A 17215-nucleotide genomic window follows, 5' to 3' on the forward strand; every position below is an offset into this window, starting at 1 on the left:
TACAGATAAAATATACACGAACCTTCCCTTGTATGCTGTACCACAACACCTTCTTCTTAACCTTCAGGGCCCCACTACACAAATTGATCTCAGTATTATGACAAATGTCAGCCTATGTTTAAGTATAACACTTATCGTCACATTAAGATCTCTTTGAGGCACAGGGCCCAATATCTTCTTTCATATTCATTATTAAGCTAAATCTGGCCTGTTTAATCCTGATAAAAGGAATTTGTTAACATCAACAGTGTCATTTTGATTTTCACACACTGAACATTAGGTTTGGCATCTTGTAATAAAGACAATTATAATTAAAAATCTAATTAAATACTCCCAACAGGAACACGGTAACATGATTTCACATGGATTGCATGAGATTCACTTTGAACATGCTGTCAAAGCTCTATCCCTTTACCAGACCCTTCATAATATCAAGTTAAACAGGAAGACAAAGTCATCAATAACAATGCAATGGCAAAATACTCATAATGACTATGTCTACTAATTAAGATCACAGCATGTCAATGTTTCGATGACTGGGTGGAAGGAGAGTATTATATGGTTTTCCAGTTCTGCTCCGGAAAAGAACACTACCACCAAATTCAGTCGAGGTCGAACTTGTTGCCATGGAAAAGCAAAAAATATTTTATTCAAAATTCAAAACCTACCACAAGGTACCAGTATATCACCAGACCTATCTATGTGTCATGTGGTGAAGAAATAAGTGAACCGTTTTAAAGTTCTGAGCAGACAAAGAGCAGAACCACCAATTTCAGTCAATGTCAAACTTGTTCTCATGGAAACCACAAAAAATAAAATTCACAACCTGGGGTATCCCTAAAAAGATCTAGGGATATTGGATAAAGCTAAAGTTTGGGAGATCTGCTCTGAACAAGATAACATCCTCAAAAACCACAGCCTAAGTCATGCTCATATGGAAACCACAAAAAATAAAATTCATATCTGGCTCTAATCATCAAAAGGCACATCTACAGATCATGTGTCAAGCTGGGAAGATCTGCTTGGGACAAAATGACACCCTCATAGTCACAGCCTAGGTTACGTTTCCATAGAAACCACCCAAAATAAAATTCATATGTGGGTCTAAACCCCAAAAGGCACATCAATGATCACTCTTGACACATTATCAAGTTTGGTTAAATTATCATAAGTAGTTTAGGAGATATGCTTCTGACAAAGTATTGCTGACACACAGACGAAAAGGACAGTACTCTTTTCCATATCCCCTGCAACGTTGTTGCTGCAGAGAATAATAACTGTGTATAAATTTATGGCAAGGAGGATGATGATATCTATGGAGAAGCATGTACAATATGAATGACCATTCCTAAAGTTTATTTACAAAGTAAGCGACCCTGCATGTCATGTACAAAATAAATGACCCCATCCCCCAATCACTTTCCATAATTACTCAGCATGATTTCTGAATGTTTTCATGTATCCCCTACCTCGCCAGGAAAAAATGGGTGACCCCTCTTAAAATCATTATCACACTCCTAGCATTATGAACGGTCCCTGACTAGCTGTTATAAGGCTGCCGACCACCTACCGGTTCTGGTTTGAAGATGATAGGAGCTGGGTCAGAGCAGCTACAAACACTGCCATACCCCTCCACCTTACTACAGAAGGCTCTTCTCCTCCTCCCAACATCATCATCAGGCCAGCCACACTCAGCATCTATAACAGCATCTGCATCTCAGCATGTGCAATGGACATAGCATATAGCTCAACTTCAACTTCTCATAAAATGGAAGACAAATGCTTGATTAATCCTGCACTGAATCAAACCTTCAAGTGAGTGTGTTTGTACAATACTGCCAATAGCAGTTCTGATATGTAGAGGTGTAATGATACATCGAGGCTGCCATACAATTTGTATTCTGATGTCCTACAATATGACGCTTATCCCAGTACAGCACTTGTATTCCATAAGTTCATATCATCTCCCATTCAATACGTGTATATACACAGAAAAAACAACATGTATTCTATTGTATGTCCTGCAATACAGGAGATATAAATAAGTGTATTGTACCATTGCAATACAATCGTGTACCTCAATACTGATTTCTTGGCAAGTCAGGATAAAACAGGAAGAAAATTGGATGATGTGTCTTACAAAGGACCCTCCTGTTGCATCTCAGTGACACAGGTATCCTTATAAGGAGAAAAATCAGGATGAATCTAGAATAAAGCTAATGGTCATAGGATCCTGATGCACATAAGGGACAAATATTTGTGTCCATCTGCTACACAGATTACAGAAGGAGATATGTGTAGCCTTATGATGTCAGTACAAACCTGCTGGTCGCAAAAGAGGGATGTCCACCTTGAACGTTGCTCGTTCACCCCAAGATGACAGATTGGGGGATTTACCATGTGCCTCTCCCAGCTTCTTGCCTACAACAATGTACATGGATACATACACATCAAAATAGAGTCACCATGAAAAACAGGATATTATCAAGTATATACAATCTGAATAAAACCTGTATTTAAGTTCAATACAAGTTCATAGTCCTTCAGGGGCAGTATGGTAGCCTAGTGGTTAAAGCTTTTGTTTATCACGCTGAAGATCCGGCTTAGATTCTCCAAACGAGTACAACGTGTGAACCCCATTTCTGGTGTCCTGTGATATTGCTGGAATATTGCTAAAAGTGGCGAAAGACACAACTCGCACCCACTCACTCACTCACAGTCCTTCATGCACACAATGTACTGATTCTATTTCCCTTATGAGAAACAGCAAAGATAACTAGCGATGTAAAACACTGATAATTACAGGTGTATAGTAAACGATAATAAATCCAGACAGTTGGTAAATATAATAAAATACTTAATTCCTGCCTATCTTCCATTGTCAATTCTACTTCTGATACCAGTGAATATACAGACTAGAACTGATCTTCAGCAACCCTTGCCTGCCATAAGAGTTGATTAACAGAATTGAGTTGTCAGACTTGTTGACTTGGTTGACACACGTCATTGTATCATAAATTGCGCAGATCAATGCTCATGTTGGTGATCACTGGATTGTCTGGCCCTGACTCAATTATTTACAGACATAATTTCTGTGGAATGCTACTGAATATGGCACTAACTAACCAATCAACCATAACATAGAGCGATGGAATACTGTGTTGTCTAAGCTTCTCAGTTCTCCTGATTCAGTGGTGAATCACAACACTTACCTCCCTTGAAAGCAGCAAAACACCACATATCCCGCCAGTTGAGTGCCTCAGCCTTCTCACTGCCAAGGTTCCGTAAGAATGTGCGTGCCACAGATTTCAAGTGGAATGTAGCCTCGTCCTGAAATGACACACATCCATCTAACAATAGTAACATGGCACCATGAGGAAGTTTTGTTCCATGCCGCTTTTAACAATACTAAGTAAAAATCATTAAAAAAAAAACAAGTTCACCACAAGACTGATCGGTATTGCAATCATGTTTAAGAATTATGTTATGGTCTCAGAGTTCTGCTCTAGTTTCATTTTCACTGGTGACATAGACACACCACATTCCATTCTAAGAAAACAGGGACATAAATATCTGCATCAGACGCAAAGAATTCAATATTAATAAAGTGGAAGGGCACCTGTAGCATTTCGTAACCAAGTAATTGTTTGGCATTAACAATAAACTTTGTCCACATATAGTTACCAACTATTGTGCATTGACTGGTTTAAATTTTTTTTAATGAAAACTCCTCAAGGCACTTTCCACTACGAGGCTTGGCACTGTTTACATACCCATACAAATCTCCATAAATTGCTTACACTTTGAATTCGACTGTAAGCACAGTATGTTACCTTGATGGTGAAGATAATGATCCTGCCATCAGACACCATGTTGAGGAACAAAACCATGGCTTCGTCTTCATGCTGACTGTACGTGTCGAACACCCGCTTCGCCATCACGCTACCCTGGGGAAACGCAAACAATAAACTGATGATGAAAAGACTGCAAGACAATGATGAAAAGGTTCGTTGTTTAATGCAATAACCCAGTGATGTGGCGAAGGTCTGTAAATAATGAAGTCTAGACTAAACAATTTAGTGATCAACAGCATGAGTATTAATCTATGCAACTGGAATTTGATGACATGTGTCAATCATGTCAGCAAGCCTGACCACCCGATTCCGTTAGTCGCCTCTTATGATAAGACCTGGTTTCTGAAGATCAATTCTAACAGGACATAACAAAGGTCAACAGGACATGTGGTCTGACTGACCTTGATATTACAGTGACAGAACAAATAAACATGGTACAATGAACCTACTGTTGCTTGATTGAGAACCACAACATGCATGCCTCGACTGAGCTCAAAGACATTTTCTTGCAGTACCTGAAAACAGAGAACATATTTGTCAGTCACTGTTACCAACAGTAACGAGCAGTTCTTATTTGAAGAATGCAATACTATATGTTTCATTTTTGCTGTTATCATTTTACTATCCATAGCATATGTTAACAGTTTGCACCTTTACTCCCTAACCTGTAGGGATGGTAGGGTAGCCTAGTGGTTCAAGTGTTCACTTGTCACACTGAAGACCCAGGTTAGATTCCCCAATGTGTTGAGCCCATCTCCATCCAGGTGTTCATCTGATGTGATGTTGCTGGAATAATGCTCAAAGTGCCATAAAACCACGCTCACTCATAGCCTGCTCTCGTCATGATATGGCTGAAATACTGCCGATGTGACATTAAATATTCACTCACTCACTCACGACCTGTTCTCATCATGATATGGCTGAAAAACTGCTGAAGTGACATTAAATATTCACTCACTCACTCACGACCTGTTCTCATCATGATATGGCTGAAAAACTGCTGAAGTGACATTAAATATTCACTCACTCACTCACGACCTGTTCTCATCATGATATGGCTGAAAAACTGCTGAGGTGACGTTAAATATTCACTCATTCATAACCTGTTCTCGTCATGATGTGGCTGTAATACTGCCAACGTGACATCAAATATTAACTCACTCACTCATAACCTGTTCTCGTCATGATATGGCTGAAATACTGCCAACATGACATCAAATATTAACTCACTCACTCATAACCTGTTCTCTTCATGATATGGCTGAAATACTGCCAACGTGACATCAAATATTAACTCACTCACTCACAACCTGTTCTCGTCATGATATGGCTGAAGTACTGCCGATGTGACATTAAATATTAACTCACTCACTCACTCACTCACAGATAACCTGTACTCACAGTAGTTCCATCCACCGAGACGAAGACGATTTCTTTGCTGGACACAACCTCTACCGAGATGGACCTTGACTGCATCTGCACAACGTCACCCTTGCCATCACCAACAGTGTCATCTACAACAAGTACAACAGTGGACATTACAGAGGGGTTAGACAGAGCCAGAACTCCATTGGAAATGATTAGTGAAATCTTGATGCATGACGATGAAGTTTGACTAGTTATTTCCTCAACAAATCTAATTGTATCACATGAACAGACAAGTGCTGTGGACTAGTTGGTTTGGTAGGTTATTTAATGTCACACTCAGCAATATTCCAGCTGTATGGAGGTGGTCAGTAAATAATCAAGTCTGGACCAGACAATCCAGTGATCTATGCAAAAATTGGTATACAATGACAAGTGTCAACCAATCCTGTCGACTGTCTCTTGTGTTAAGCATCGGGTACTGAACACAAACGTTCTCAGGTCTTTGACTAGTTGGGTGTGTGAGATCAACAGTGTCTGCCTCATTACATTTGTGGCAAATTGCACACTTAGGTTCAAAACAGCATTAAATTCAGTGGTCCATGTCATAACATTAATGGTTAGAATTACAGACTATTTCAATCAATGAATATCATGAAGAACTTGGGATAACTTGATTCATGTTACTGAATTAACCACAGTGTCTTCACTATTTTTTATCAGTTTCCACAATACATATATACTCATCAGTTCTAAGATGGTTTAACTGACATAAAAAATACAATTAGAACCTCCTCTGACAGGGAGCTTGGAAATTTGAACTCGGACACATCTGACTCAACTTTCTTATTATCTGACCATCCCACCAGAAATCAGACCTACCAAATGGGGTTGAGGATGTAAATGTTCCATAAACTCAGATATATAAACAGAAGCATTTGGCTTATAACACATGCCTCTAGCAGCATATCCTTCATGACACAACCATCCCTGGATTTTTTTTGACTAATTTTAAGTTCTAATTGTCAGAATATGACAAAACCCATTTTCACACCCGATGTGGGGAATCATTGTACCCATGTGCGCTTTGGGCATGGCATGACAAGCGAATGTTTTAACCACTAGGCCCCTTTTAACACTTCCCAAATTGGAAATCACATTTTACACAAGTTAATATAATTATAAGTATATGAAGTATCAGCTTTACGCTCCACATAAATGGGTATTCAATACATCAAAGTTGGAGACAATGGAATTCGATGGCACTGCTTATCAACATGATCAACACACGGAAGTGTGTTCATCGCTCCACTGGCCAATCAATCACGTCAATATGGCCATCTGTTACAGATCACACATATAATCTTCCTGGGAAGTCTACCCAAGTAGCAACTTAACAACCATCTGTAGTTCTTCCCTGGACATACAGTACTCATTACACTGATGACCTACAAAATTTAAAGGTGTGCATGCATACCAAAACCATACACAGGTTAACAACAGGTTAACAAGGTTAGTTCAATAGTTATGGCAGTTATATACTCATGGAAACAATTAAAGGAACACATGAAAGCACAAGTGTTCCTTTGTTCATTTCCAGAACGCAACTCATAGAGCAATACATACCTTCTTAAGAAACGTGGAAAAGAAATAAAGGAACACTTGTACTTTCATGTGTTCCCTTACTTGTTTCTATGATTGAATATATCGTTCATTTTGCTTTTTGTTCTGAATATCTATGACATAAAGAAGAACATATGGACTTTTATGTAAATATCCGGTCTTAATAGGGGTGCTTATTATGTTCTACAGTAAGAAAGTTCACTTCAGTTTAATTTTAGCTATACTGCGATCAGACATCTTCACACATCTACACATTAACAGTCACACTTCAAATCATTGTTTATAGACATCTTAACATTATATTTTAAAACACAGTCTAAAGCCACATTATTTAAACTCTGAAGGTCTAGAAGTTAGTCAGAAAGAGCATATTGGAGGATTAATGCAGCAAATATGGTATGAATAATTCCATTAACCATGTGATTAGTGCTGAATAGACACAATCAATAGGCAATGTAATCAAATCCTTATTGAAAACTCAATGTCAGACAATTTTTGGCTCCAGTGAGTAAAGTCAATATTACAGGTAGAGAGGCGTACCTGTGCATAGTGCACATGTGCGAGTCATATTGATTTATAGTGTTTAGATCACTGCTAAATATTACATAACCCCTTTCAAACATTTGAGCAAACATCTTTCAACACAGAAGTTTCTTATTTGATCTGTCATAAACTTCGAATTTGTTAAGATGAACTCAAAATAGCAAGTACAGAATATGTAATTGATCATAAATGTCCTATCACAAAATGAATTATCTCTCAGAAATCTAATCATGAATATCGACTTCAAATTTGTTATGATGATCTCAAAATTGCAAGTACAGAATATGTAACTGATCATAAATGTCCTACCATAAAATGAATTATCTCTCAGAAATCTAATCATGAATACTGACCCTCAATTTACATATTATGCTACTCAAAAGAAGTTATCTCTGATCCACAGTCAGACAAAATGTATGTTGCACTTGAGCATAACATGAAAAATCGGATGTTTCGTATAAGTAGCATTTTGGTCAATGGAAACTTAGATCTAGAAGATATGCTATTTCTTCTTCAAAGTACACAAAAGGTCATAATCTTAATACAGGGTTTTGAAATAAGCCAGGTAAATCTATTAGTCTGAGATTAACAACATTCAGAAGGACAAGTTAGATAACATCCTTTGTATGGCAGTTTACTTAGTGTAGATTCTTGTACCATTGTCAAGCAGGAATCTGGGTCCAAATGTCACACTATATAAAAGAATAAATAAAAGAAGTTGTTATCCATACAGTTTATTTGATATTAAACTATTGAGATTTCATTTAGGTTTTCCACATTCAGCACTGAGTACATGGTGGTTCAACGGCTGATCATTTTTTCAGACCGATGAGAGTAATAATAAACTCAAATTACAGCAACATAAATTGCAGCTTTTACATTAACATAACATACTAATAAACAGTTTATCTATGTGGCAATGTGTGGCTGTTTCAGTTATTCAGTTTAACTATATATCCCGCAACATTTGGGTGGATGTCTCCGTGGAAAAGAACCTAGTTTATGTTTAAGATTGTGGTCAAGGTTATTACGCTAACATGGCAGAGATTGTTGACATGTTTGGGTGGCACCTTGTAGCTGTCACTGAGAGGTGATGATGCTTTAACATGGCAGAAACCATTGACATGTTTGGGTGGCACCTTGTAGCTGTCACTGAGAGGTGATGATGCTTTAACATGGCAGAGACCATTGACATGTTTGGGTGGCACCTTGTAGCTGTCACTGAGAGGTGATGATGCTTTAACATGGCAGAAACCATTGACATGTTTGGGTGGCACCTTCTAGCTGTCACTGAGAGGTGATGATGTTTTAACATGGCAGAGACCATTGACATGTTTGGGTGGCACCTTGTAGCTGTCACTGAGAGGTGATGATGCTTTAACATGGCAGAGACCATTGACATGTTTGGGTGGCACCTTGTAGTTGTCACTGAGAGGTGATGATGTTTTAACATGGCAGAGACCATTGACATGTTTGGGTGGCACCTTGTAGCTGTCACTGAGAGGTGATGATGTTTTAACATGGCAGAGACCATTGACATGTTTGGGTGGCACCTTGTAGCTGTCACTGAGAGGTGATGATGCTTTAACATGGCAGAGACCATTGACATGTTTGGGTGGCACCTTCTAGCTGTCACTGAGAGGTGATGATGCTTTAACATGGCAGAGACCATTGACATGTTTGGGTGGCACCTTGTAGCTGTCACTGAGAGGTGATGATGCTTTAACATGGCAGAGACCATTGACATGTTTGGGTGGCACCTTGTAGCTGTCACTGAGAGGTGATGATGCTTTAATATGGACATGTTATTGATAGGTAACAAACTTAAATGTTTGGGCCAGGAAGGGCAGCAACAAGTAGCACATTTTATGTCATTTAACATGGTTTGGACAGGTAAAGGAGTGCATGCACACTTATCTGTCTCCCAGTAACTGAACCACACTGTTTTCATCTCTGCCTAAGGTCTTTCTGCAATACTAAAGTACACAGTGAAGCAAATCTAAATTTCCACAGGTTCAACCAAAGGCAAACTGTAGCGCAAATGAGGTTATGCAGCGTAGACAAAAATGACCAGTCTTCTTATATCCGAGCCAAGTGAGCAAAGGTTGGCTTCGGTTCAAAAAAGATACCAAACTCACTCCACTGAACTGGAAGCTTGCAGGGGTAATGGAGGCAAAGAACGATCTAAGTACCACGAGTTGCACTTAAATGCTGAATAAAACATATTTCACATGAGTACTTATTTAATGTGCGGTTGGAAATCTGACAGCACAACCCAGTGAGGAAATAGGAGTGTACCTTTGATGATGACAATGCTTTATTTTGACATGAAAAATATTTTCCGAACCGAAGCAAGGAAAGTATGTTGCCAACCTTTGTTCGCTTCGCTCGCATATAAGAAGACTGGTCATTTTCTCAACGCTGCACAATCCCATTTGCGCTACAGTTTGCCTGTGGTTCAAGATGAGGTTCATTGCTTGAGGTTCATTGGACCTCCTTTTCAAGTCGAAAGGAAAGGTTTGTTTCTATCAAGATTACATATATTCAAAGACTATGCGTTAGTCAGAATCTTCCAACTCAGTGTGGCTCCTTTTCATTTCAAACGGAATTGTTTTCTTCTATCAAAAATGATAAATATTCAGAGAGTAAACATTGGTCTACACACACAAACACCATGGTATCCATTTATATGTGTATGGCAACTAGTACCTGCTGCACCCCCACTCAAATCATTACCATCAATAATACAAACAACAATTTCCCCATCAGCCTCTGCTAATCAATTCACCCTGATTACCTGACCATACAGGCATAACATGCCATGGGTGGTTTAATATGTCATCAGGTAGACGGTACGTGTCTTTAGGCTATCGACTGTTTTCATTAACCACTGTGGAAAACAGGCCGCTGATGCTATTGACCACATGTAGCTTTAAAGAAAGTGTGAACCGAACTAACCTAGTCATTATCACATCAGGAGCTCTGTGGTTAACAAGTAAACCTATCAATATAAGTGATAAATACAACTGTATAGAAGCCACGCAGTGGATGGAAAACATACCTGAAACACATTAGTTATTTATTAGAGTTAGCTTATCATCAAACCTTATGAAATCCATTTTGATGGACTGCCAATACCATTTAATATGTGCATATCAAACAAAGCAGATATTGTCTACCTAACATACACAATAACACACTACTGATTCAGTTTCATAGTGCCAGATCCAGAACCATTCCTGGACAGAAGAGTTTAATCCCATTTGACACAGAAAGAGGGACAGTTCCATCAGAGCTGTTTGTAAAACTAACACACTGTTTCTCTGTAATTAGGGATAATTGATCATGCAAGAACGAACATTGTTGGCGTGTTCAAAGACATGGTCCTAATTACACCCATTGTGCCAGATCTAATATTTGTCCTGGGCTGTATAGGACAGTCTTTGAAAAGAGGACGTTTTCATCAGAGATGCCACTCTGCAATTTGGGATGATTAATAAATGTTAGACCTACACTACGTTAACATAATCTTCAGCCGGAGTTACCACTAAGTTACAAAGACGTTCTAGTATTATTTAGGGACACTGGGTTTGCTAAGCTCATGTAAACATACACGAATCAATACCTTTACATCAGATGATTGCAGTAATGTAATTTAATTCCAGAATGTTTCACTTATTTAGCAAAGTCGATGCTAAGTGATCAATTTTGATTCTGTAGACGAACATGTTTTGTAAATATTCTTGCCTGAAACTGTGGGAGAAATGAATGTATGCATGTGAGTATGGTGAGTGTGCATGACTGCTTTTGCTTGCGTTATAATAGTGCTTGAAAACCATGCTATATCGACAGTGAGAATTCTCACAATTCACCATCACCTAACACCATTATTTTGTTTCTTTGTTGCTACATACCACCATCAACAATATTTCAGCCAAATTACTGGTGAAAACAGTCAAATCTGGACCGACAAACCAAGACTGATATTACAGAAATGATTTAAGTCATTGGTGTATAACAACATGCATGTCTGGCCACTGATCTATAATATCACATCATCAATCATATCAACTCTAAGTCAAATCCCCATGGTTCTTTAATTACCTGCAATATTCATGACAATACAGGCTTGGTAGAGAAATGACTGCAAGTATTTATGGAATTGCTGTGGTGTAGATCTATTGGCCATGAGTCAGATGTCGCATGGAAGCCATACAATATTATTCATTACAGCTAGAACAGTAATATCAAAAATCAATGAAATACAATTGGGACTTCAACATGGTACATATGAAGCCTTTCATTAAAATTCCCTTTATCCATCATTCATACCTTCCACTGACAACACACTGGATGGATAGGAGAAGGGTTATTAAAAGAGTGGGAAAAGTAAAACCAAGGTGTAAAAGTCATACATTCTGTTTGAAGTTCTTCAATCCACGAGTTGCCGTCAGTACAGGAGTTGCTTCCCTTTAATTTGAAGGTCACAGTTATGAGACCTACCACCATAGCAACCACAACTGAGCAGTGTCCTATTTGAGACATCCATGACATATCTCTAAGGTAGTGGGTAAAAGTAACCATTGTTTGATGTTTCAGTTGTGCACAGCTGTTAACATATGATCTGAAAACTGACGTGACCCAGGAACTGAACTCATGCACTCCACTGGCCATACACTCAAAGTTCATCAGAGGTGTATGGATGTCAAGATTTTAAAATTTCATATGCCTTGTCAGCAAGAACCAGTTTTCAGAGTAGCCCTTGTGTTGAGGCTCTAAGCATCCAAAACGTATGCCATACACCTGCAGATTACTTCCTATGCAGCTGTAAGTCTGTATTTCATATGCCTTGTCTGTAAGAACCGGTTGTCAGAATAACCATTCTGTTAGGGATCCAAGTATCCGAAACTTCTACCAAAGACCCACAGATTACTTCCTTTGCAACTGAAAGCATGTAATATGTCACATGAGAGTCCAAACAACCAAAAAGTCCAAGCTTCAAGATTCACAACTGAATATTAACTAAAGTCAGCTTATCAGTCTACATGCATACATCCAATTATGAATATGGACAATTTTCTGACCAATCAATAATCCTTCTTCTTGAACATCTTACGTAAGATATGAGTATTAATCCAGTCTGGACTCTGAAACATAAGCCCTCTCAAGCTGAAAAGTATTCCCACTGTTTCTTGCATGAATATTCACAAAACTGGTAGGCTGATGACTGACGATGTTCACTGCTACCACATCACTGGTCAGCCCTGACTGCAGACTTAAGTCTACTTCTGTTGTCAACAGCTGTTGAGTGAACATGCAACAGATGTTCAGAATATCAGGCTAGCACCAAGAGAAGATACATGGAGAAGGTTAATAATAGCCTTCTCCACTCAATGTGTATCACATGTGTTGCTGATATTGGAATGTCTGTCAATCTTCACGCTATCAGCTCTTCACTTGACCTTTCAATAACACCATCTTGGGTATTATGTCAGATGATTATCTTGATAACCATACAGATAATTATGTCATGTGTTCTATTATAAACATGCCATTCTTTGCTGAGAGTTATGTCTCTTAATCTTGTGTCAGATAAACAAAGGTTGAAAGTGGGTGAGTGAGTGAGTATGTATGGTCTTGTGCCGCTTTTAGCAATATTCCAGCAATATCACATTGGATGACACAAGAAATGGGGTACACACATCATACCCTTGTAGGGAATCAAACCTAGGCCTTTAGTATGATGTACAACCGTTTTAATCACTAGGCTACCCCAACACCCCCAGTGGTTGAGACAGTGAGCAGTATAAATAAATCTCAGCAAGCATACCTGTGATAGTTCAAACTGTATTTCACTGTGCACCAATCCTGATTTTTAGCCTGACTGTCAGTGTAACCACCCAATACCTAAGTCATCACAAAAAAAGCATTTAGTAATGACACATGCAACACCATGTTCAGTGATCATAGTTCATGCTCAAATATCATGCCACAGAATGCTTGATATTGAAATGGCAAAGACAAAATATTTTCGCAGTGCCCTGGTGGGACACTTCAAATTATACAAATAATTCTCACCAAGATTCATTTATTGAATATATATATCTGACCAATTACAATGATTCAAAATCTGTTTTTGCACCCAGATAAACTATCTATCAGAGGCACTCTCAATCTCACAGCTTAACAAACACAAGGCCATTTTGAATACCAGAGTGCATGACAGGAAATTCTGTGTAGGATGATAGCATAGTTTCTGAGCTAGATTAGGACAAATGAGGTGCGTCTATTCTGGTAGTCATGACAGTGTTCAGGGAATCCATCTCTCACGTTTACAATTTTTTATATTTCTGCCTGATGTTGAATGACATAATTATTTTGATTTTTGAGTTTAATTGGATTATGAAAAGGTCTGGGAACACTTATCTTCACAAAAGCACACAAATTTTCTATCTGGTGCGCAATGGCACTGACAAAAATAAAAGTTGCATTTTTTTCTTGCTGTTTCTATCTGTACTCAGCACAGTGCTTGGCCTCCTGTTACTACAACAATCTTGTTTCTGGTTCTGATGGGCTGTGGAGTCCTGTCCATACTGTTGACAATAGTGTAAACAAGAATACTGAGTTTGAACTATAGAAACTAACTGTCATGCCAGCTTTGCTGAAGAATCAGTCCAAAGTGAATCGTGGCTTGTGAGGTTACTGACATATACCAACATACACAAGCTGGCCAGTTACTTACATAACAACCTCAGTTCAGAATGAGTTGGATTTCACACCACTTTCACCAACATTTTAAGAAAACACTTGGATCAGGAACAAACCAAAACACTTGGATCGGGAACAAACCAAATGGGCTGTATTGAATCTATTAATGACAAAATATTTGTATAACACATCAAAATGACAAACCATCCTCCCAGCATTGATACCTATCATTATGAACAATGTTCTCAACCTTGGTACATCAGTGTATCCTCTGTCTGGGGAGGGCTAGTCTAATGGTTAAAGCAATTGCTCATCACAATGAAGATGCGGGTTCGACTCTCACCCTCTGGGTACAATGTGTGAAGCCAGTTTCTGGTCAACCTGCCATGATTTTGCTGGAATGGCATGGCTCCATTCCCAACCCCTGAATACAATATGAAAAGTCTATTTCTGGTGACTCTGCCATGATTTTGCTGGAATGGCATGGCTCCATTCCCAACCCCTGGGTACAGTATGTAAAGTCTATTTCTGGTGACTCTGCCATGATTTTGCTGACATGGCATGGCTCCATTCCCAACCCCTGGATACACTATGTAAAGTCTATTTCTGGTGACTCTGCCATGATTTTGCTGAAATGGCATGGCTCCATTCCCAACCCCTGGGTACAGTATGTAAAGTCTATTTCTGGTGACTCTGCCATGATTTTGCTATATGAGTAATAAATTCTGATTCAGTCGATCAGCCCTCCATCAAGGGGGTTCATCAATATAAAACAAAGATTATTGGTACCTGACACAAATATATTCATGCCTTATCACAAAATCATGCATATTCAAATATCGATCCTGCCAGCTACTGACTCAACACATAACACTGATCCCAACAACCTATGCCCTTTGGACACAGTACATCATGTCAGATAGTTGGACCACCCAATTAAACCTAACCAATTGTTATGACCAGGAAATGAGCCTTGGACTTGGTTGGTTGGTTGGTTGTTTAAATTTAATGCAGCACTCAGTAATATTCAAGCTATACAATAATGGTCTGTAAATAATAAAGTCTGGACCATATAATCCAATGATCAACAGCATGAGCATCGATCTACATAGGTGAGATACAATGACGTGTCAACCATATCAACATGCCTGAATATGTGATCCTAATCAATTCTAACCTGGATCTTCAGGGTCCATTGTAAAATATATTTTAGTGTTATATATCAGCTCAAAACTGTATCTGTAATTTGTTTCATTTCTTTTCAATCATTATGTATGTATATGGAAACCAATGTGGGCAATTAATGGATTTAATGCTAAAAACAAAGTTGGCTCATCCATTAAATTTTCTGCCATCTGCTTGTTCATTGTTACCATGGTAATCTTAAGGGATATTAACATGTGTCAACCAAGGCAGCAAGTCTGGGAATCAGTATTGCCCATGAATGTCTAAAGGAAGACAAAACATGTGACTTTCTCAACGCATTTAATTATCTACAAATGGAGATTACACTGGAATGACATCCGTATGAGCAAACCAATCACAAGAAGTGAAGACACCTGTGCCTAGATTTTCGAAGCTCTCATAGCACTAAGATAGTCGTAAGTATGTCAGTGAATGGTACTTACAACTATCTTAGTGTTAAGAGAGCTTTAAAAATCTATGCCCGGGTGTCATGACAAGGGCAAGCACACCAAACACAACCTACAACATCTGCCACGTGTCAAGTCATGACACTGTACTCTTCATTAGTAAGATAAAGCATCCACAAAAGCCTTTTCCCTTAAGAAGAGAGAACAAATGTCATGATGAAATCAATCAAGGCCTTTGTGCGGGTATACTGTACACTTCATTAGCAAGATAAAGCATCTATAAAAGCCTTTTGCCTTAAGATGAGAGAACAAATCTCATAATGAAATCAATAAAGGCCTTTGTACAAGGTACAAAATCTGCATCTCCTACAGTAGACACATTGATTCCAGGAGAGAATGTGTCAATAGACATGTTTAAAGCAATTACCATGACAATGTACAGCATAATTGTTGCATTTCAATGCATGTTTCAGTGCACAAATACGACTCTTACATTAATTAAGAGTGAATAGAAATCCTTAAGGACAACAATCGATATTGATGTTCAGGTTTGTCTGCCAAGTCCAAGTGAATGAAAGTTTAATGTGTTTCACGTAGTGTCATGTAATCTTGTATATCTTGGGTATCTCTATCCGCGTGTCTGTCAGTGAGTGAAATATAAGTTCATTAATCAAAATTAAACCTTTCTATCTATAATCCAGTATTTACAAACGGTGTGTCAAAGTTGGCCATTGGGTCTTACAAAATTTCATACGTTATTTCAGATCCACTGAAAATTCCCAGGACCCACTGTACAAAAATCAAACACATTTCAGATTTAACATGTCTTATAATTGCATTGAAATTATTAACAAACGTAAAATTTTGAACGGCAGACATGTCAGTCAAAGTCATTGTGAAACATACAGTTGGACACTGTATTCACTGAGACTTCCATCGAACCCTCGGCAAATCTGCTGGAGTTGACTGAGGGCCTGACGCTATTTGTGAACACTGATAATCTATCACATATTTTGGATTACACTTTTCAGCAAAGTACAGATTTTAGAACTTATCTAGTTGAATCCATCTAGGATTTGAACATGCACTCTTGATCATGCTGATGACCAACCAACCCATGGAGGTACACAAAGTATACGATTAGATTACTAGTTGTCACACTTCCACTTTCAGTTTCATTGAAGCTGAGGTTGCTGAGTGGGTTTAGACGGCTCACTTTGTGTGCTGGGGTAGGTTCTTTTCTCATAAAGTGTGGGTTTGAATCCTGGAATGGACTCAACACAAAAGTAGTAGTAGAATCAGTCTGATACTATCCCATTGTTTCATACAATTTCTTTATCCATGCTGGTAATGTAGAAAAGAAAAAGAACTTGCTTCAGTCTTTTAACTACAATGACTGCTTATTATTCCCCATCTTCCAAAAGCAACTACCAAGAAATATTCTGTGGATACACCCAAAGCAACGATTTGCACAGAAAAATGTCTTGGTCTTATGAGCTATCATGGTTTGTTTTGACTTTGATTTGAATA

General features: G+C 38.4%; 1 protein-coding gene across 1 annotated transcript in view; it reads right to left on the reverse strand.

Moving 5' to 3' along the window:
• The window catches only part of LOC137291384 (protein O-linked-mannose beta-1,2-N-acetylglucosaminyltransferase 1-like), a 40020-nt gene that overhangs the window by 11653 nt on the left and 11152 nt on the right, over positions 1-17215 (reverse strand). The window contains exons 4-9 of the mRNA XM_067822706.1: positions 5256-5368; positions 4304-4369; positions 3834-3947; positions 3213-3330; positions 2323-2421; positions 1571-1698 (exon numbers count right to left, since the gene is read on the reverse strand). Of these exons, the coding sequence (XP_067678807.1) occupies positions 1571-1698; positions 2323-2421; positions 3213-3330; positions 3834-3947; positions 4304-4369; positions 5256-5368 (638 nt within the window). The remainder of the gene's footprint in view (positions 1-1570; positions 1699-2322; positions 2422-3212; positions 3331-3833; positions 3948-4303; positions 4370-5255; positions 5369-17215) is intronic.

The sequence above is a fragment of the Haliotis asinina genome, chromosome 7 (genome assembly GCF_037392515.1).
Source record: "Haliotis asinina isolate JCU_RB_2024 chromosome 7, JCU_Hal_asi_v2, whole genome shotgun sequence".
Lineage (NCBI taxonomy): Eukaryota > Metazoa > Mollusca > Gastropoda > Lepetellida > Haliotidae > Haliotis > Haliotis asinina.